This window comes from Bradysia coprophila, unplaced genomic scaffold (assembly GCF_014529535.1).
Source record: "Bradysia coprophila strain Holo2 unplaced genomic scaffold, BU_Bcop_v1 contig_235, whole genome shotgun sequence".
In the NCBI taxonomy this organism is placed as follows: Eukaryota; Metazoa; Arthropoda; class Insecta; order Diptera; family Sciaridae; genus Bradysia; species Bradysia coprophila.
This window is the reverse complement of record NW_023503496.1, coordinates 1,624,154-1,646,655: the sequence shown is the minus strand read 5'-3', so window position 1 is coordinate 1,646,655 and position 22,502 is coordinate 1,624,154. Positions and strand designations below refer to the sequence as shown.

At 39.6% G+C, this 22,502-nt stretch overlaps 4 protein-coding genes across 7 annotated transcripts; 1 reads left to right on the top strand and 3 right to left on the bottom strand.

The window, feature by feature from the left end:
* Positions 1 to 4,128: 4,128 nt before the first annotated feature.
* On the bottom strand, positions 4,129 to 5,415 carry LOC119077265. The gene is made up of 4 exons (XM_037184413.1): positions 5,207 to 5,415; positions 4,722 to 5,137; positions 4,545 to 4,655; positions 4,129 to 4,309 (listed from the first exon to the last, which is right to left on the bottom strand). The coding sequence occupies exons 1-4, from the start codon at positions 5,327 to 5,329 to the stop codon at positions 4,129 to 4,131; spliced, it is 831 nt and encodes a 276-aa protein (XP_037040308.1). The 5' UTR covers positions 5,330 to 5,415.
* Positions 5,416 to 7,514: 2,099 nt separating this feature from the next.
* LOC119077435 lies at positions 7,515 to 8,320 on the bottom strand. The gene is made up of 2 exons (XM_037184650.1): positions 8,168 to 8,320; positions 7,515 to 8,107 (listed from the first exon to the last, which is right to left on the bottom strand). Exons 1-2 carry the CDS (start codon positions 8,264 to 8,266, stop codon positions 7,634 to 7,636), a joined length of 573 nt encoding a protein of 190 aa, XP_037040545.1. The 5' UTR covers positions 8,267 to 8,320; the 3' UTR covers positions 7,515 to 7,633.
* A 5,678-nt stretch (positions 8,321 to 13,998) lies between these two features.
* LOC119077371 lies at positions 13,999 to 17,545 on the bottom strand. 3 transcript variants are annotated; one of them, XM_037184563.1, is made up of 11 exons: positions 17,352 to 17,545; positions 17,117 to 17,257; positions 16,775 to 16,879; positions 16,710 to 16,744; positions 16,493 to 16,644; positions 16,197 to 16,423; positions 16,000 to 16,142; positions 15,837 to 15,942; positions 15,406 to 15,770; positions 15,018 to 15,339; positions 13,999 to 14,794 (listed from the first exon to the last, which is right to left on the bottom strand). In XM_037184563.1, exons 1-11 carry the CDS (start codon positions 17,463 to 17,465, stop codon positions 14,015 to 14,017), a joined length of 2,490 nt encoding a protein of 829 aa, XP_037040458.1. In that variant the 5' UTR covers positions 17,466 to 17,545; the 3' UTR covers positions 13,999 to 14,014. The 3 variants fall into 3 exon arrangements, with proteins under 3 accessions (XP_037040458.1, XP_037040457.1, XP_037040456.1); XM_037184562.1 differs by having other exon boundaries at positions 16,710 to 16,879; XM_037184561.1 differs by having other exon boundaries at positions 16,000 to 16,423; positions 16,710 to 16,879.
* Positions 17,546 to 20,673: 3,128 nt separating this feature from the next.
* Positions 20,674 to 22,289, top strand: LOC119077390. Of its 2 annotated transcripts, none has more exons than XM_037184590.1 (2): positions 20,674 to 20,906; positions 20,972 to 22,289. In XM_037184590.1, the coding sequence occupies exons 1-2, from the start codon at positions 20,856 to 20,858 to the stop codon at positions 22,262 to 22,264; spliced, it is 1,344 nt and encodes a 447-aa protein (XP_037040485.1). In that variant the 5' UTR covers positions 20,674 to 20,855; the 3' UTR covers positions 22,265 to 22,289. The 2 variants fall into 2 exon arrangements, with proteins under 2 accessions (XP_037040485.1, XP_037040486.1); XM_037184591.1 differs by having other exon boundaries at positions 20,695 to 20,900; positions 20,969 to 22,289.
* Positions 22,290 to 22,502: the final 213 nt, after the last annotated feature.

Below are 22,502 nucleotides of genomic sequence, written 5' to 3'. Positions count from 1 at the left end.
TCTCGTATTCATTCCACAGCTGAAATGCCTATCAAAATGAAGCTAAAACAAATCCTAACAAAAATCTCTTCGAGAAAAGTCTTTGAAGTACAATTTCTAAAATGAATGATATCGCTAGAGTTGACGCTTTCAGCTTCGTTACGCAAAAATTAAATTTTACACCCAATTTTAGTTCAAACAAGCTGGCTTAGTTTTTCTCATCATCTGCCAAATAATTTGACTGGAAACAACCAAAATTTTACCAAAAAAATCTGCGTTGCAAAGTGGCAAATGTTCAGGAACAGACCAGCAAGAAAATTTATCTGCCACATGCGACGCAGATTTTTTTGGTAAAATTTTGGTTGTTTCCAGTCAAATTTTTTTTTGGTAAAAATTATTTGGCAGATGATGAGAAAAACTAAGCCAGCTTGTTTGAACTAAAATTGGGTGTAAAATTTAATTTTTGCGTAACGAAGCTGAAAGCGTCAACTCTAGCGATATCATTCATTTTAGAAATTGTACTTCAAAGACTGCGTCACACTTTTCTCGAAGAGATTTTTGTTGGGATATCAGTCGTTTTAGAAGTTTTAGAACACTGCTTTTTATAACAGTTTATAACAGAAATTCGGAAATTTAGCGAAATTTGAAAATTTGACGAAATTCGAAAATTTGACGAAATTCGAAAATTTGACGAAATTCGAAAATTTGACGAAATTCGAAAATTTGACGAAATTCGAAAATTTGACGAAATTCGAAAATTTGACAAAATTCGAAAATTTGACAAAATTCGAAAATTTGACGAAGAAAGTAATTCTCTATCTGCCACCATTCAAGAAATATTTCCAAAACGCCAATTGACCCACCCATTTCCAACTTTCGACATTTTTCACATATGCCCCTATATTCTACTCGTAAAACTCAGAGACTTTGCCGAAGAAAGTAACTCTTTATCTCACATAATCGCAAAAATATTAGTCCTTTCATCCTACGCTCGAGTAGCTCAAAATTTGGTCACTCTAATCACTCTAGCTCAAACGAATCTGCCCCGATTTTTTAAATTACTTTTTTGTTCGAATCGTGTTACGAATACCTTTCATTTGATGGGTCGCACGCCTCTGTAGGTAGGCTGTTCAATACAGCTAAGCTACAGCCGAAAACGCGTGCCCGACCCTCGAAAACCACACTCAGAAACCACTTCGAGGCCAATAAAACAAAATTCTGGTTTTTCCTGGGGTAATGGCGTATCACATATTCAATTTTATGCCCACCCTGAGACTCCTGCAAAATTTCATGCAGATTGGCTGACTAGTTTCCGAGATCGACCGTCGATAGATAGACAGATAGATAGATAGACAGATAGATAGAAACTTACAGAGTAAGTTGAAAGATTTTGATTGTTTGGGAAAAGTCAATTTGGTGTATTTTGTATGAAAAGTGACCAATTTCAAAACGATGTATCTCCGGCAATTTTAAACCTACATAGTCGAGTGATAGCTCGTTTTGCTCGTATTTGAAGCGAGAATATGATAGAATATGTTTTGTGGTGATAAAAACCAAAGGGTAGAAACTGAAATGTTCGGCTATATATAGTTGCCGCGTCTCAAAAAATTTTCTTCGTTCTTTTTTTGGAAGTTAGACTGCGTCAAGTCCTCCGCTATCGCTCCGGACATGATTAAATAGAATAAAATAAAATAGGAACAAACAGAGTTTAAACACTCTTCCCTTACCCAGGACTCACGTTAAGTGAATGAATTAAGAAAAAGAAGGTTCGACCTCGAGAACTAGTGACGGTCCAAAATTTAGAGTGGACTGACTATCTTCAGTTGTTTCCGCTAGCCTCTTACACAAGACATCAGTAAATCTTTCAATTGAACTATAGCGTTAGAAAGTTTACATAAGTAATTGTCATCTGCTGATGGAAAATCGGACGTCCAAGAAAGCTACTCTGAAAAACTCCCAAAAACGTAGCACCAAAATAAGAGTAAAAATTGAGAGTAAAAATTCACAATCTCGTTGAAAAACTCCGTCAAGCTCCGTTCGTCACGTCCGAAAAAGAAAAAGTGAAAGCCTGAAAGGTGGCCTTCCAGCCTCCTAGGACTGAGTATATAGAAGTAAAGGACGGATTAGGCTTAGTCCAACCACTGATAAATCACTAACGCACGGAAGCTGTGGTAATGCGGTAATATTATGTTCCACTTCCTTCATCCATTTCAATCAATAACCGTAAAGAGAAGTGATGCAAGTAAAACTGGTCTTAACTTTAAACAATTGAATAGAGAGACCCTAAAAAAACTCAAAAAGAGAATAAGTGACTCAGTTGACTTGACGTAGCAGCTGCCTTCCTTAAAAAAACACCGGTCACAGGCTTTCGCTCCGCTGACATTTCCAAACGAGACAGTCGTGTAATACAGCGAGACGTTATCGGAACTAGATCCGAGACACGAACCAACTAACTAGTGTCTGTAGATTGTGGAAACTGTTATTGTCACTACTGCAAAAATCAGCGATGGCACTGACTTCGAGTCGGTCTTTTGAGAAACGAAATTCAAAAATCAAAATCATTTGTTAGGAAATTAAATTTTCGATCATATTGTCCATGAAAATATTGTTCGATAAAGTGACAGAAGTGACCGACTTGCCGACAGCGTCAATCATTGAGAGTCCTGTGAAATAGTGCTCAAATCCACAATCTATATGGCAACTTTACCTTCACAATTTTTTGTTTGTTTTTGCAATGAGTGCATTTAACGAATTTGTTGTAACCCGACTTCGTGGGTCAAAGGTCAAATGTAATAGATTTTAGTCCAAATCTAGCACATTAATTTCTAGTACATTACGTCATAAAAATACTAATATTTTACCAGAGTGTACCAGAGTTATATCATCCCAAAATAGAGCGCAAAGAATGAAGTACTGAAAAGAAACGTGGTACCTCTGCAGGCCAACTGCAGGTCAACTCCTTTTTCAGTTCAGTTGAAATTTCGTACTGATATGCAACTAGAGTTAACGACAGCCAACACGGCCCAGTGAAAAAATGGTGCTCCCAGAAGTTGCCAGTTCTTCCCTATTTCAAGACATCACACAAAATTTTCATTTTCCTTCTTAATTTTTGACCAAACTCTACATCTACGTTTGGGTCTGCTCAAACAACTCACTCCAAGAACGTAGTGCGTCGGTTCACATCGTTCACATACAAAACAAGAATAGACCGGCTGAAGCCTGGTGAGGTCCTTTTTCATTTTTTTTTCAATTTCTGTTTACTACTAGCTTGGTACTCATTCAAGTACTACTTTGGTATTCAACTACCAAATTTTGGAATTATAAATAGGCAAGCGAGCCGATTAATTTCATCAGTCGGTGTGCAGCTCTCAAACAGTAAACATATCTACAACATCCGTATTAGTCAACTACCACGTTGGTAGTCAACTACCACTTTGGTAGTCAACTACCCCTTTGGTAGTCAACTACCACTTTGGTAGTCAACTACCACTTTGGTAGTCAACTACCACTTTGGTAGTCAACTACCACTTTGGTAGTCAACTACCACTTTGGTAGTCAACTACCACTTTGGTAGTCAACTACCACTTTGGTAGTCAACTACCACTTTGGTAGTCAACTATCACTTTGGTAGTCAACTACCACTTTGGTAGTCAACTACCAAATACTCGATTTATAAATAGGCAAGCAGGCAGGGTAATTTCGTCAGTCGGTGTGCGTCTCTCGAGTAAGAAACATCTTTGCTGCTAAATATTTTGGGGGTCCAACTACCAACAACTACCAAACTTTCAAATTGCAATGTCTGCTATGAGCGATCGGTTACCAGATAACAAATAACAATTGATTCGCCTGGTGTTGGTTTGCTCATAGTAGCATTGCAATTCTAACTTTTATCAATCACATTTGATTTGTGACACAGACGGACGGACAGATGAAGTGCCCACAATAGGTCTTTTTTTCCTATGGAAAAAAGACCTAAAGATTCTTTTCTCGTGATGATTATCGTGGTGAATTGTTTTATACTTAAAATCATCAGATGCGGTGCGTTTCCACGTATCTAATAAAATGGCAATCTGCCATACCGAAAGTTTACAGCCTTGCTCTTTAAAGGGCTCATGCGATAAAACAACAAAAAACAATTATTTATTTTATTCATCCAATCATTTTGATTATATTATCCATTGTGGTGTAAATGCCAGAAAATTTATCCACCAACGATATCGTACATTCGCTGAAGACATGATCGCACGGCGCTCCTGATTTACCAATCTCTTCGGCATGGTAGTATTCGTTCAACGAATGGTCATTCACCGTATCTTTCGATGATGATGGGCTAAATAAGAATTTTGTTGTTTTTATGTTAGGTTACGTTTCCACAGCACTACTAGCATTGCAGTAGAAAACTGCTGGATGACAGATTGTGAGGTTGTTTAAAATGGAAAAGAGGTGAAAATATGCGAGCAGTTCTACCACTTCATTCAACAAAATTGAAATCGAATCACATATCTCACTCAATCCATCGATCCCATTGCCAGTAGTGCCCTGGTTTAATCTATTAAAGGACTTACGTCAGCAGTATGTGCATCATTTCTGCCACAATTCCACTGCTAAAGGAAAATGGTGCGTGTGCTGATTCACAAATAGTTCGCAGCATGCAGGCCCTTCCGGCCAGACCTTTTCTAAATAAATTACAAATTGAGCACGAAAAACACTTCCCTTCAATTTAGGACGGTTTCAGTCACTACCTCTCAGCCATTGCTTCAAGTCCTTTGTACAATGTCCACCGGAATGTTTGGAAATCATTTTGCTTCGTTATCCGATAATCCTCTGGCGCAAATTCCTCATCGTCGGCCACTTCATTCCACTCGTTCGAATAATTTTCCGGGGCCTCATCTTTGGTCGTCAATCCGGTACCGATCTGGACGGCTTCCACGTCATATTTCTCGTAGTGGTCGGTATCGTTTTGGCTTCCGATAGAAATAACAGGAGCTGCACTTCTTCGGCGCCGTTCGATGGGACGTACAATCGGGTTAAATGGGTCTTGTAAGAAATGCAGAACCATTGACGTGTTGTCCGGCAATAAGTATTCCGATTTCAATACGTAACCGATTGTGACGGACTCATACTCTAAGTCAACAGGGATACCGATACCACAGATGAGCTGAAAAAGATTTCAGTTCGATTGCAGAGCCAGCTTCAAGACCGTATAGACCGTAGACGTTTTAATTACTTGCATCCTTGTCGGTGATGTTGGTGGAAAGATAAGAAATCTTTTCGATCTTTTCGAATGATCCGTAGCCGACGTCATCGTCACGGCTATACCGACCAGAACAATCACCATTGTCGCTTTCATATTTCTAACAATTTCGTCTTTCGATCAATGAATAAATGAAAATCCGCTGCTCAATCAGTAGATGGTAAATGGTAACTAAACGTGATCGACACAACCAACTTAACGTGTAGAACAATGACTCCGAGAATTTGAAGAAAGAAATTGATGAGTCGCTAATTGGCATACATCACAATCTGTAACGCATTTCATCGACAAGAAATTGTAACGGAAATTTGTTCAATTAAAAATGCTAATTGGCCTACGTCTTCAATGGATTGTTTCAAGCGCATCGATGCCTTATATAGTTGCGATGTATATAGTATAGGTATGGTGGCAATGAAGATTTTAGTTTTGTCTGGTCAATATGTCTTTTAGATTAGTTCGATGATAGAACGTTCTGCATGGTGAAGACGTTACCCTATAATATTCTGGTTAAGTCTGTTCGTTAAGTCAGACATTTATTATCACCAGCCAACGCATTTATTGTTCACCATTTGATGGCATAGGTATGGAGCGGACTCGATGCATTGTGTAAACTCTCAGCCCCCTTGATTTAAAATTTTTGCAATTTGTTCCAATCGCTCTATTCGTCCCATCCCATATACTTAAGATCAGTGAGTAGGGACTCATTACATTTATTCCATTCGTCTCTATTTTCTGAACTAAGTCTTGAAAGTTTAGGGACAGTAGGAAACAAAGACAAAAGCTTTTCTGTTAAGTATAAAGCGCTAAGAGAATGGACATTGTCCCTAATTGTAAAAAAACACTCGTGTAAATTACAGCCCTCGCTTGGCTCTAGCCTCAGCCTCGCTCGTTAATGCTAAATACCGAAGTTGCCGTTTTATCGCAAAAAACTTCTTTTGGGATTTGCCTTAGATTTCGTTGGTTTGAGCCAATCATTTCTGACCGATGGACACAGATCTCGTACGGATCTTTTGTACTACCTATCAGTCCTTATTGAAGTCCTTAAAGAAGCCCTTTTCAGATCTTCCTCTCCACATTAAGGTTCCGACCTGTCCACAACGTTAAACCCTACGCAAGAGCCAACAGTCGGATAGTGGACTCAGATCCAGATCCAGATGTAGTCGTATTCAATTTTATAGCATCGGAAGACTTTCAGGATTCACTTTCCATGGAAGTAGCCTTAAATCCACCACCGCTGGAACAGAATTTTTTCACACACTGGCTAGATTGATCAGCCTAAACAGATTGTAAGATAACGGCAACAGGACACTCATCAAGTACACCAAACATAGGGAGAGAGACTAGACCACCTTGCCGAGAACTCTTTTAACAAACATTTAAGAACTATTGGAAACCGGACAGGTCACACCACACAGCCTCTGTTACTGTCTAGCCTTCCCAACCAAAAGAAATTTGATGCTCTCTCGCCGCTTCGATATTATTCATCTTCGAACTTAACCTCAAAGAAATCTTTCTTCGGCGATTACAACTAAAATCTAGGTAATCGGTTAAGAATTACTCGAATTATCATGGGAACAAGTAGGAACTTATTGTTACGGACAATTCGAGATTTACTTTTCGTTGGCTTTGTTTGTTACCACATGCATTTCGTCTCGTAACAGTAGCATCTCTCTTTTCCTCCAATCCACACGCACAAGCTAGTGCAAAACCAACGACTCTTAAAACCAGATAGTTAATAACAGATGACAGAGGCGGAAGTAACGCCATCTGTTATTAATTCTCTGCTCAAAAAATTTCTCTTTTGAAAGCATAGATTTGTATTTCAATGCTAGGAGCAGCACTGCAATACGGTTCTCTTTAAGCTTTTTAGACATAGAAATACAGGGGCAACCAATTTCATTGTTGTGTACGAAGCGGCAGTGTTAATTCAAAAGTTTGCTAGATTTGCTTCTTCTATGTTTAGTTGTCATAGGTGGCATATGAATTGTCAAATTTCATCCATAGAACCATAACCTCAATAATATCTCTGTGTAAATCGCGTAGGCGACGTTGCTCGATTTATATGAAATATCACGTAAGCGACGTTGCTATGGATGAAATTGTCGTTGTTCGGGTTGTCAAAGTTCGTCAAAGTTCGTGTTCACATTTACTTGGAACAAACCTATAGATGTCACTAAAGTGGACTCCGTCCTCCACAGCCAATCTACTTTAAAAGGCTTTAAAAATGGGTTTAAATTTTGTGGTCACCTTTTCCAAAACAAAATCCGTCGTCACTAAACCAAACCTTTTCAAACAAATTTTATTTCTTCATATGCGAAGAAGCTACTCCGTTCTGTCACATTTTTGAAGAAAAACCCTTTCCGTTCCAACTCACCCCCTCACGCGTCCAACACAAAAGTTTTACGGTGGACAACTGTTCGGGAAATCACATCTGGCCTGACTCACTATCTTCAGAGGCGGCACCTTCGAAATCAAACCGAGCAATGTATTCAAGATCTGAACAACCTCTAAGAACAGTGTGAACAGGAGTTGGGGTGGCTGTTGACACAACACGTACGCACCTTCTTCACCAATGCGACAGTACGAATAGAGTAAACAGATATTGTCTCCGGTTCCGATTTGCCGAACCAATTTGATGCTGTTCCGTTGAGTGGATGGTAATGTTCCGACAGTGCCAGGTCCAATTGCAGTCAGATCACACTGAAAGTAATCGGATATGGATGTGTCGCAGTGGTCCAAGCGCAGACACCAATCCGGCGATTCGAAATAACCGGTCAAAGTGTTGTTCGGTCCGTTGTTAAACGTTTGCTTCTGACAATTGGCAACGGGGCTTACGCTGGTTGCGAAAATTTTGTAGAATGTTCCATTGAGTTTCTGCAGTCGGTGTAAGGAAAAATGATTTTGGCGGAATTATTGGAAGAACTAAATTCTTACATTTAGCAATGAAACGTCGTTCTTAAGGGCCGAAAATATTGGACAGTCTTCGCAGTGGGCAACGCCAATCACTGTGATGACCAGTAGAAGTCGTAACATTATTTTACCAAGGGATGGGACTTGTGCTCGCTCTGAATGCGGAGGGAACGATGAATGATATGATTGTTGTGGGCTTCTAATGTACGCATTTGATCTCGCATTTGATACAAGGTGTTGTATGGTAATTCGTCTCTTGTTTGAACAGTTGGACAATTGTAAAATTGAGAGCTTCGTATGCTAGTAAATTATACATTCCTGACAAGAACTCTGGCAAAAACTTTGCATAAATGTTTGTCTTAATAATGATACGCAAATCGAAAAAAAACACGTGGGCGAAAAGTGGATTGAACATTCGAATCATTATCGAGTGTTCTCTGTTCAAATCTTCTGCTTTTTAATTCTCATAATAAGGTCTTAAAACAGGTCAGGCTTGACCAGACATGAATTGACCTGAAATCTGAATCAGACATGACGTGAAACGTGACAGGTGACAGTAAACCTGACCTGACAGATTTCAGAAATTCAGGTTCAGGTAAGGTTACGTTTTTTCAACCGTCGACCGATTCCAAGCATTTCTACTAATTTTCAACTGAAAGAAATGTGTGATCGTGAGCGGAGCGAGCAAGTTTTTTTGAAAATTGGTTCTCGTCTACTCTCCGTTTGAATTCCATTTCCATTCTTTCAGAAAATATTTTTCCCTATTTTAACAACTTTACAGTAGTTTCCTCAACATCTGCCACTTGTGACGCAAATATTTAATAATAATAATAATAATAATAATAATAATAATTTTCTTTCTAAAATTTTGTGGGTCTATTTTTTGACAATAAAACTTTTTGTGTACGAGCGCACACCAGTCTGTCGTTCTAAATAACCAATTTTTCAATCAGCTGTCTACATTTTCCTCACTGAATGCCATTTGCGATACTTTTTGCGTATCGCCATAGCATCTGAACCAAGCACTAGAACAGATTTTTTTAACGGAAATTTAGCCTCTCATATGATCTGCCACAAAATAAACAACATTTTTTGAACCGCCACAAGTATAAATTTAATGAGAGTCTCTAAAGCGGCAAAAATTTAAAATTTTTAGTTCACTTTAAAACGTAGACGAGTAGGTTTCTAGAAATTCGCACAAATAATTGTCAAATATTGTCATTTAATGAAAATTTGTCTATGAACAATCAGATGAAACATTTCGATAAATATCGAAACCAAAATACTGTCAACAACTAGAGCATGTGTGTCCTAAATATAGTATACCGGCAACTCTGATCTTTATAATGACAACTTGGAAAATCTGTTCTAGTGCTTGGTTCAGATCCTATGGTATCGCGATATCATTTCTTTTGTAAGAAGATTTTTTTTGAGAATTTGGTATAACCGATAGGGATGGGAGGCGTTCAAAATTATCGATAATATCAATCGAAACAAATTATCGATAATCGATTAATCATATCGTTATCGATAATTTAATAATTATCGATAATTATCAAAATATCGAAATTCGATAATTATCAAAATGTCGATATTTTGATATTTATCTGAAAATTCATGATAATATACCGATATATCGGAATACATCGATAAATATCGGATTTTCGGACCGAAATATCGATATATCGAATTATTATCGATGTCTTGATAATTATCAAAATATCAATAATTATCGATTATCGATATTTTTTGATAATTTTCGATAAAAAAAAGCCGATAATTATCGATTATCGATAATCATTTTCATTATCGCCCATGCCTAATAACCGAGGGTATAACGCAAAGCTTTTCTTGAAAATCCCTCAAACATGCCATATTTGCCAAGATATAAATCACATAGCTTACGGTTAAAATGCTCAGAGCTCCCACATAGACGACTTTTTAGTAAAACCCTGAAACACCCGTCGACTAGAATCCAAAACTCTACAACTTTGTCTTTGAATAGAACTTTCTATCTGCCATATTTTCCGAGTTATGGGTGACATAGCTCAATAGCTTATAGCTCCGAAATTTTAAACTTTTATGAAAATTCCTTCAAATTGGTTTCTTATAATTAAGTCCTTGACATTAGGGTGGGTTGATTTTTCCAACTTTAAAATCCACATCCAGTGGATTGTCTAGCTGGAAGATACTAAACTTGTGGCATCATTTTCGTTTCCGCACACTTGAGTATCACATTTGTATTTGAAAATCTGATTTTTTTACATGGAAAATCGATTTTTCATACGAACTTTCGTCATTCGTGGGATACTAAAAAGTGTGCGGAAACTAAAATGATGCCACAAGTTTAGTTTCTTCCAGCTACTCTGGATTTTAAAGTTGGTAAAATCGACCCACTTGACATACCCTGAAAATGATCGAAAGTTTCATTGTAACAAAGTAACAGAAGGACAAAGGTTGGTAAAATTCACCAATTTCAAAACGTATGAAAATCCGTTTCTTCATACAAATTTCCAAATTTTAAAATTTAATATCTCGGCCAAATCTTAACCTGTTTTAACGTGTGATAGCTCGATGAACTCGTATGGACGCCCAGATTACGAATAAAATACTTTGGCCTTTGGGGCAGAAGCAAAGGGGAAAAGTCAAAAAGTTCGTGCATCCTCAGTCCAACGGACTTTTTTTTCACATTTTTTAGTGTGAACGGACCTGCTTCACGGCCCTTCACTAACGTAGGACCATGAAATTCTACCAAATTTCCTGTTAATATTGGGTTTGGTAAAAATATTGAAATTTCCCGGCAAAGAATATTTCTTTTCAATCTTACTGAAGCAACATACCTATGTAAATTGTAAACCTTAAAGAGGGTTCCTGAACACAGATGGCTTCATGTCATCATAATTTTTGAACAATGTTTTCTTCATATCATCAGAAAGGGAGTGTAGCGAGAAAAGTAGCACGAGCGCAGCGAGCGAAATTTTTTGTTTAATCACGATTCCAGTTCAACGACAAGGCTTTTGTTTATATTTTACCCGATTCACTTCCCATTGTATACTCGTCTGTTTTCATCTGATTATCTTAATTCCTGATTTCTCTTCGTTTACCACTCATTTCGCCAATTTTATGGTTATCTAGTTTTTTAGTCAATTCCCACTCTAGGAAAACCAAACTAGGAAAATTAAGGTGGTAAAACTGTACATAACAGTGTAATCTGTCATAGCAAACCGAAAAATAAAGGAAAAAGAGAAGAGAGACCAAAAATGTACCACGAAATCATTACGTCGTAAACGTATCATAACCCGATAATGTTGTTGTATGCTGTAGATAACATTACCGAATCGGTCTGTTTATTTAGACAGTTTTTGGTCTTCTTTATAGCGATCATCTCAAGCATTTCTCTCTTTTTCTTCTGGCTTTCGCGATGCACAGTTTTAACTTCATTCCACATTGGCGTATGGCCGGTCTCAATTGAATGTGCAGACAGAGCGCTGTGTTCACCGTTACTAATGGAAATGTTATACTTGTGCTGGTAAATTCGGTCTTTCAGAAGCTGTTCTGTTTGGTAGTTCCCATGTACGCGAAACCACAAGAGCAAGGGATCCTGTAGATTAACTCAGACTGTAGTAGTTTCGGCGTCTTGTCTTTCAACTTGCTGAACAACGACTTCTTGAGACTATTTCTCCCTTTACCAACCCTAAATATATCTGGAAATTAAACAATTTGATCTGACCTATTTTGACTTTTCATTATTTCTTCCCGATGGGCTGGGTAGATTTCGCAGTATCAGATTTTTCGGCAATTTTTTTTTGGATTATTTGAAAATTACAGTAACCGACCTTGACCTCCCCAGCCATCTGTGTCACCATTCACAACTGAAATCTTTCATTTGTGGCCACGCTAACAAACTTTAAGACTTCAGGCGATTGGGGAACAAGCGGTCTCCGATTTGAATCAGTGCTAGCTCGTTGGATGCGTCTTTCAATTCTAGCGAGCGCTTATCTTTCACTTTAAAAAAATGTTTTCTGTAAAAACCGTTCAAAAGTACACCCAAAAAAAAGTTCTACGTTTCAATCGCCCAAAAACACGATAAGACCAATGGTTTACTTATCCGTACACTATGTACATTAAAAACGTACAGTAAATGTCCGACAGGCAATGACGTTTAAGAGCGATATCGCGAAAACGTCGAACAAAATCAAACATTTTGGGACAAGGGGTCGCGCACATTATTGCGTTATAGCTCATTCGATTCCTTGAACTGTTGCGAGTAAAACGTAGTACTACGTTTGGAAAAATATATTCAGATTTCGGTGCCAGAGGTCGTGAAGTAAGGGTCTGTCAAAAGGTGGCCAAAATCGTTTTTTTGGTATAACTCGAGTGAAACAATTTTGGTTTTTTTTATAGCTAGGTTTGAAGGCCTTGAAGAGACGCACAATTTGAGTTTACATACCATCGGGTGCATGGGCACCTGTCGGTGGTATCAGCCATTATAGGTGAAAAAAACCGACATTTTCCCGAGTCCCTGGCCAGCTGCAGTGCCCATATTCCGTGACATGGTATATATGGTGAGAGAGCCTAGCCTCTGTAGTACCATACCATGGAAAAACATCCTTGGTATAGATCCACTGCAGCGGACGGGAGCGACTTTTGTGGAAGTCTACCCAAAATCGACCAAATTTCACCATTTTTTCCACTTTTTTGAGTCTTTTTGCGTCGTCATTCATTATTAAGAGCTTAATAAGAGTGAAAGGAACTAAATTAAGGAGAACCACGACATATCCACAACGGTCACACACACTGAGCACCCAAACTTAAGAACAAAAGCAACTTAATTCATGATTCGTAATGATACAATCATATCACATCATCTACATTGATGGCTTCTGACGAGAAAACAAGCAAAAAAATAAAATAAAAACTGAGCACTGGATTTGAACCCGCCACCTCTTACTTGTCAGGCTCAGACGTACTAGCTGAACTAACAGGCTGCTGAGAAGAGTGAATGTAATTTCGAACAGCTTATAATGTACGGTTGAAAAGCAAAGTGAACCATTTATTGGGCCAGTAACATGGTTGTGTTTTTTAAGTTTCAGTTTCTAATTATCAAAATGTTTGTCGATTTTTTTAAATTTTAATAAAGTTTTATTCTGCAATTGAATTTTTCCCAACTAATCAAATATGCCTTCGGCTCGGATATGCAAACTCTCCACTTGTCAAAATAACCGTTTCCAAAGCTTGTTGCTTATAACCACACTTGTGAGTTCGGCTCGTATCACAAAATTGATCCCTCATTTAATGAACAACCTCCGCAGCATCCAATGTTATCTACTATTACTTAACAAATCTATGCATTGCCTAACCACATCAAAATTAACTTGTTTGAGGATATACAGTGTCGTAGGCGTCTCACTTGTCAAATATAGAAATCACAACTGTCACCTTATAAGTACGGATTAATCGTACAGCAGTGTACGGATCAAGTGGATCAAGTGTACATCGATGTACGGATAAAACTCCCAAAAACACGATAAGACCAATGGTTTACTCATCCGTAAATTGTACATTTTAAACGTACTTTCTACGAGTTACTCGTTAAAATTGGGCGATTTTAATGTACATCCAAATTCTCATTTTTTTGGGTGTAAAGACAATTCAGAAGGTACTGTAAACAGCTTTTCGGCAATAGCTCTAGAAAAAATTATTTTAAATTATTGTCATGTTGTGCTAATGTCGGCCTTGGAAAGACCTACAGGTAGAGTATACGCACTGGCTGGTGCAAGTACACCCACGAGAGTGATGACTAAAAATATAGCAGATGATCGGAGAGTCAAACAAAAACAAAAATTCAAAAAAAATTCCTTCGATTCGGTTTTATTCGAGCAACGCCAATTCTTGCCGAATGCTTGCAATCCTTTTACAAAAGTCATCGGTCAATCTAATCCTGCGATTCAACGCTATCAATTCCTTAGCATCGTCTGCCATCCGATCGATTATTTCCTTCGTTCGAATGTCATCGGAATTACAATCGGACCCGCTTCCATTATTCGGCTGTGAAGTCGTCACTCCAACATTGCAGTCATGTTGAATAGAACACGAACCCAGTTCCCGCAAAAATTTAATTTGAAGTTCGGCACGACATCTCTTTGAATTCGTTCCCCTCGACTGCATGAAATCGAACAACTCCATTTTCACATTCTCATCGCCGGTTACATTATCCAGTTGAAAGTCTTCATTATTTGCTTCGCTGAACACCCGGACGTACGCAATGAACGCCGCTTTTCTGACTATGGGATCCGGATCGGCGAAACCTTTGTTGAACAGCTGCCGTATCAGCTGTAAAATGTCTCTTTGATGCTCAACGCTAAAGTAATTGATAGCGACGTGCCGGAGGTAGTGCAGGACTTCCAACTGGAGAAAAATTGTGACGCTGGACGAGTTAACGATTGCCGACAGTTTACGTAGAATTTGCAAGTGTTGACTGTTGTTGAGACACCGTTGGTACGCCATGGAGATTCGGATTAGTGTTACGATCAACGGTGAGTAGGTCTTTGGTCGATGGATCAAATTTAAGTTCCACAGCTCCAGGAGGTACGTCGGTACGGATATGGCTTTTGATTGTGGTATCGTTTCCAGTAAACGAAGATGTTCGATCTGTGAATGGAGAGTATGAGGTGGGTTGTGAGTGTAGACAGGAGAAGGAGCTTAGAAGTTAAGAGATGCTGTGGCCATGACGGGACAATTGAATGAATAGTAGCGAGCACCTTTAGTAAGTCGATACGAATGCGCGGACTACATTTTGGAGAATTATAGGATTACCGGCTGACCAAACCACAAAGTCTAATCAGTTTGTTCAGTATGCTACTCCCGGACTCACTAATTTATAAAATGCGGCATCGGTTCGGTCGATCAAAAACGCCTTCAGCAACTCATCAACTTTCGTGTGAACATCCATTACTTCCCTTGCTTCGCAGCCCCTTCGGTGAAGACCTACTGCAGTCCAGAATTTAATGTTGCTCAATATGCGCTTGTCGGAAGACACTTTCGCTCTGTACGAACCGGAGAGACCATCGTACAGATTCCGAAGTAAAACGTTCACATGAACCGATGCCAAGTGGTTCGACTGAACGGTTGAATGTTTTGCGTTGACTTCCGACCAAAACAGTATCAAACTGTAGCACTGCTCCTCGGATAGACACCTGAAATGAGCATCAACGAGAGTAAGCACCAGCCACATCCGGAAAAGGTGAAAAAGAATTGTTCACCCGATCCACGATCTCCACAATGCCATCCAAATGTATCCCGCCGAAATGTTGTTACACTGTAGCAGCTTCGTTACCAACAGCCCTGGAACGACATCTGGATTCACGGACGACGTTGGTGCTGAGCATCTGATCAAAATGTTGGACAAAGTTTCGATGGTGTTTTGGTGCATATGATGTTGGTCGAACATTGACGATGGATCGGTCGACAGGCACTCTACCATTTTATCGATGACGTTCGAATGTTCATTTTTCATGAAGTAACGCACTGAGTCGCTGTCCTCATCCCCCAACAGTTTCTTAGAAAGTTCCAGTCCAACGGAGAGGAGATCGATCGAGTATTCGTCGGAGGATATGCGTCGAAAGCTCTGCGAAACAAAGTAGAAAATGAGTCGAAACAGTCGTTTAGTAGCTCAATGACAAAACTGACAAACCTCGGCAAACTCGTCGCACTTACAAATCAGCAGCAACACCTTTTGTAGTCCCGACACTAAGCCCTGATTGAGAAGTGCGTTCGTTGGGGAAAGTGTTCGGATTGTTCTGAAAAACCAAAGGTCCAGTAACACGGAAAATGTTCCACCGAAACTTCCGACCTACCTCATCATTGTCAGCAATGTCGTGAGTATGTGATGATGTCCTCTGAACTTGTCATGTGAATAAACTGCTGCCAATCGTTGAAAAACGTTTGTGATGAACACTATCGTCTTGCTGTGAAGCTTTGACGTCCGCTCCGACGATGACTGGAAGTGGTGTTTCGTTGAAACAAAAATTCCGCCTTCACCTACCGTCCTTACCTCAAGCATCCCGTCCAAACCACACCGAATGCAAAAGCATCCCGTCTTAACGACCGACAACAGATATTCGAAACAGTTCGACTCGTCGCCTTCTGCCGCCAATCGTTCGATTGATTTCGGTAATTTTCCGACACAAATGGCAACGATGCAACGCCAAACGGCCACTAGAAATGTTGCCTCCTCGGCTTTGAAGGCGAATTCGGCCATTTCACACAGCAGGACGATTACTGCGAAGAAAATCGAGAAAGTTGAGCATCGACCAGGGAAGGTTGTTCCGTTCAAAAATGTTGGCAAACCTCGATTGACGAAAGTGGCATCGTTGTAGGTAAGATCATCGGGCAGGTAGTTAGCTTCGTTGGATTTGAGATGTTCGAGCAGTTTCGCGCGGATTCCATTGACGCATCCAGTGATACTGTTTAATCGTTCCGATTCGATTGCATTGTCACGTCTATGGATTGTACATATGAATTGACGTCACTTATGCCACAACCGGTAAAACAAGCACTCTCTCACCTCTCAAAAATCAGTTTGTAAAGTTGCAGCAGCAGATCTAAAACGCCAATCGCAAGGCTCTGCAGTACCTCGCTTGGTCCATCACAAGTCGAATCGACAGTGTCGCATATTGCTAAATTGACCGAATTAATCACGGAACATAATGTATCGAGCTGCGACGATTGAAGAAGCTTCAAGGAGGGAAAATATGCACAATTAAACCGTCGTCAACCATTTCAAGACACGCAGGGTAACGGCACTCTGTTTGGTCTCTCTCTCTCTTTCTCTCTCTCTCTCTCTCACAGAGTCGGTTTTCTCTTTTGGGGCTCGGAACTAAAGGGGACTGGCGCTGCCGTTACCCTATCCGTGTTGACAGAGAGAAGTTTGTCAATCACTCCCTCCGCGAACACCTCATGAACATAATGTACCTCACACAGACTTTCCTTCAGCTTCGGAACGACAATGTCACATAGTTGAAGTCGTTCCGCACCGCTGTTGAATCGGTTCACGAAATATTTGAGCGCAAGAATTTGGTTGGTCACTGGATGGTTGATTTGATGTTCAATTCCGTATAAACGGCCCGATTTAGTTGTGTGTTAAGGGAAATTGTCAATTAGAGCAAACTGAAATGTTGTGTTGGTTCAAATGGTTGCAAAAGGATATTTTATACAGCTCCGATGATTGGCACTTGTTCACCGGTAGTTCGAGAATTTCAGCAGTAGTCATTGCTAGAAATTGATTGATGCTCGGCACTTTCGGTGATAGTTGGGTACACATTTTGTCTTAAAATCTAATAACAAAAACACCAAAACAAAACAACTTTCGGCACTTCGTTTATAACCAGTTTAACCGCTTTCCTAAACGTCATCGTTTGCTTGTGCGGCTTGTGCGTCGATGTCATTGGTCGTTTGATTCAAACTTTCAGAACTAGATGGCACCACCGTGCAAGTTTTGAAATTAATATTTTCTGTTGTTGCGTTACCGTCAACCTTTAAAAATCGAATCAGCCCTCTCAAGACCCAAACTGTGTGTAATACACTGAGTATTGTTTGACAGGGATTATGTCGTTCCTTTTTATATGAAGTATTGAGTATCTGTGAAAGGAGTTTGTAAGCCGAAAAAACACCTCCGTTTTCCAAGCGTTTTGCTTCCGTTGACTTGGCAGATGGGTTTGAACAAAAGAGTTCATGTGGTAGTGTTTTGATGTTTATCAGGGCGTGTAGATTCTCGTAGCGTTCGTAACTTTAAGAATTCGTAACTTGACAGTTCTTATGGGATTTTATACACCCGATTGTCAAGGTACGAAAATTTGTAGTGACGAAATGAAGTAAATAAATATAAAATATTTATCAAAAAAAAAAAAAAATACGAGAATCGTCGCCCAGTTAAACAAAATTCCTATTCACCGTGTATAAGTGAGAGAGTTGGCGAAACGACAACCTATTGTTCCATGTCGGGGTCTGCTGTCAGATTCTTTTGTATTATCGATGACAGCAGACCCCGAGTTGATTTTCCATCTCGCTCTACTTAAACACCGTATAGATTAGTGTAAAATAGCGGGTTCTTCGCTCAAAGTGTCAAATAAGTTGTCAATTTCACAAAGCTAACTTCAAAAGATGTTTCGTTCACAAAGCCACCCCTTGAGATATAATGAAAATTTGTGTGGGGTCTCACCATCCAATACTTTTTTGTTCGATTTGAGGTTAGCTTTGTGAAAATGCCAACTTATTTGACAGCTCAAACAACATTGAAAATGAATTTTTGCAAGAGAACTGTCAACAAAACGGAGGTAAATTTGAATCATGTTCAATTTTTCCTTTGTTTACTTTTAATACATATCTAGCGCACTTCCGGATTGAATAATAGCAAATAAAATTTACTGATGGGCTTCGGATGGCGGGCTACAACCTTTTCACTTGGTTGGAAAATAGAAAATGTTGGGGCGATATGATATCAAATGAGTCGCAATAATATGCAATGAAACTGTAAACCCAGACGATGTGTACAACTTTTCATTGTTTCATTTTAACCTACTTACAAACAACACACGCGCCCCTAGAAATAATTCGTTTGACTAAAACATAGCACTGCTCCGAGCATTGACATAGACAATATTCGGGGGCCAATGAACATTGGTGTCTATGTTTCATTTGTAAACATTAATTTTCGTGACATCAATGCGCTACAATGCATTGGTTATATGAGTTAAAACACACCATAGCACTGAACCAATCACTAGAGCAGATTTTTAACGGAAAATCGACCCCGTTTCTTATACACAACATTTCGATGCAGCAGCATATCATTCCAAGCTCTCACACTTAATTGATATGAGAAATTTTGACTACTGAGTCAAGGAAGCCCCTCCTGATAAATCACTTCTCGTGCTTGGTGCAGTGCTATGAACAAACAATACAAACAATCTTAAGCGGCAGCTCTTATCACCAAATCCCAAAATTTAACCATATAATGAAAGAGTGCTTGCTAATAGAGTGTTATGATGAAAGAGAAGAAGATATTTTGACACGTATCCCAAGGCAAGTTAATATAAACTGGTCTTCTGTCCTCTCGCTCTCAACGTACCACGTTGAAAGAGAAGCAAATACTTTGACAAGTACCCCAAGGCAAGTTATAATAACTAGTCTCCGGTTTTCTCGCTCTGATCATAACAGTCTATTCAGTGTTAATGCTAGCAGGACTGAATTCTCTTGAAATCTTTCTCGAATTTCTCGAAACAGATTTTCAAGAAAATATTTTTAGCTATGGATGGCGAAGGCCTTTGTCGTTATCAATCTTCAAAATTTCTGTTGTCAACCTTTCAACCTGTCAATCTACTGTAAGCGATGGCTCATGCACATTGATGCAAAAAACCAACAAATTTCTCGTCTAATTTCATTATACGAATAATGACCCACTGGCGATCGAATGCTTTTTGGTTGAGTTTTGATTAGCCTGTTTACTTTCTTGTTCTCATGTAACAGTGGATGTATAATGCGTATACGATTAGACGGTGCGTTTTTTTTGTCAATGAACTTTCTGTAATAATCACACACATAACTTTGGACGCAAGAAGTCGACATATCCCAACGTTCAAAAGACAAATTAATTGAGTTGTAATGTTCGACTGTTACACGATGTCTGCTTTTTCTCCGTTGAGCTGAGCATTACTCAGCCAGCAGTAAAAAAGGGGTATCCCATTGCGGTATTACACAAAATGCTTTCTTCTCACATTAAATTTCAATAAATCATCTTTTTTCGGCTCATCATCTCTTACTAAACATCATAATTCGATGAGAAATTCTGCTTGTAATCACATATCGCCGTGTGTGCAATGAGCAACAATTAATTTTGTTGTTTTATAGTAAAAGTATCGAAATTTAGATGGACTACACTTGTTGGTATGGCTGCATATTACTGCATGCTGACCGTCTTCAGTTGAACCAATTTCCCTTTTAAAAGAACGCCTTTCTCGAAATCAAATTACTTAAATCTTAAGGGACTTGCTAAACCGAATGGGAAAGAGAGATAATCCTTAAGGCAGAGCGAAAAATTTCTCATTTTGTCCAACCAGAAAGCTTACATTTTAGAAAAATGATAACAGATGGCGTTGCGACGACTCTACATGGCTATGTACTGTTGATGTGATTGATGCATACTTTAAAACTAACTTTTCTGTTGGGTTTCCATGTTGCAATCCGAAGTCCAACAGAGAAATGATAATAGATGGCGTTGACCCTCCGGGCCGTAGTGGCAACACCATCTGTTATCATTTCTTTGTTACCTTTGTACTTCGAACTTCAACAGGGAAACTCATGTTATGCCCAAATTGATGGGCCATCAAAGTGACTTATAAATCACATCGACCGTTCAGAGGGCGACACTTAATTTTGTCGTCGCTGTCAACACACAAAAAATGACTTGATATCGTGCACCGAAGGGTATTTTCTGGTTGGCTCAGAAACAAATTGTATTTCGCCAAGAAACGCAAACATGTTGCCTCTCTTTTGCTGTACGTTCGACCATTGTCCACTGTAGCTCTGTTAGTCATTTCTTTGTCGGCCATTTAGAAATTATGTGAACAATTTTGTCACAACGTTCGTTCTGTCTATTTTTCAAGTTTTCGTTTGTTAAATTTTGTAAATTTCGTCGCTTAAACGTAAAAGTACCATGGACAACAATCTCAACCAATTAAACAACGAGTTTCACGGGGAGAGGCAGGTTAGACAATAAACGAACATTTCTAATTGCATGCGGGAAACGTACGGTTTTTTTCGTTCTTTCAGAACCATATCCTGCAATTGGCCGATCATTGTCTGCTGGAAGTGTTTACGCAGAAGTCTTTCACTTTGTTGGATTTGTGTTCCATAGCTGAGACCTGTCAACGATTCCAGGAAGTTGTCCAACGCGCCTCTCCGAGAGAGCTCTGCATTCGCATTAGGCACACGGGCGATTACGACATTAAAACCCGATATGCACTCACCAGCACCAACGGGCCTGGCATCGAAAGAATCTTCAAAAATTTCGGCCCGCTCCTCACTGGCATCTCGATAGCAATTCCGAGGGTGGCATTCTCGTACGAAGAGTACATCAAACAGAATATGGAGGTCGTTCAACGACAGCAACAGAAGCAGTACGAGGGATCAAATTTTGTGCTGCATGTGGTGGCACGGTTTTGTGTCGATAGTTTGAAAGTCTTGAAGATTTGCGGTTTGAAAGTGCCGCGTTATATCACCGAAGAACTGAGGCCAATATTTGCTCGGTTGGAGGTGCTTAAAATAAGAGACGCTGTTGTATCGGACGACGACACACTGTTTGCGGGCTGCGATGCATTGACGGAACTGAGAGTCGTTCACGTCGACAATTGTCAGGCCATTCTAGCGAACATTTTCCCCAAATTGGAACTATTCGGCTACGGGAAGCCGTACAAGCCGAGCTGTACATACTGGTCGGATGTGTCAGACTCACAAAAGGACGTAGTCGTCGACCGTTTGTCAACGTTCATTTTACTTCATTTGAGCCTGAAGAAGGTCATTCTGGCTAACAAAATGGACGCGCGCTTTCTGCGCATATTTGAAGACGGTTTCGACAAATTGGAGGAGCTGGGTCTGAATATGTCGGGAATAAACGTTGCTTCTCTACATCAACTTGGCGCATTGAAGTCGCTGAAAACCCTGAAACTTATGCACGCCTCGTGTGGGGATTTAACATTCGTTCCGGCCATGGCCAAATTGCGTGAATTATACTCGTACGATTGCCGTTTGCCGGACGATCGTTCGTTTCAATTCTACTTTCTGCTTCAATTGACAAAGTTGCACATCATGCATGGAGAGACACCCGTTCCGGATGTGGTTCACATAGTCCAGCAAATGATTCACCTGAGAATGCTGACCATTTTCGATCTGGAGAAGTTTGTGTTGGACAAGGAGACGTTCACCAAAATTGTCGCCATCGTTGATGGACGGCCGCAACGGCTGACGATCAAATGTAGATTCGATTTTGATGCGAAAAAATGGAACGAAAACCAACATGTTAGATTGCTGCACGTTGAACGATCGCCTGTGCATCCGAATTTTTGAATAAATTTTTCTTTTGTGTCTGAAACGTTGACTTTCATTCTGCATCGTTAGCTCGTTCTGTCAATAAAGGAATGTTGCCCATCGACGGCCACTGATGAATCGACAAGAAACTGAACTAACATTTTAGAAAAATTATTGGCCTGTTGGCCCATATGAAGTAGAAGAAGAAGTAGAAGGTGTGAGCGTGTTGAAGAATTTAAGAATTCTTTGTAAATACATAGTCATTAACGTAGCGATA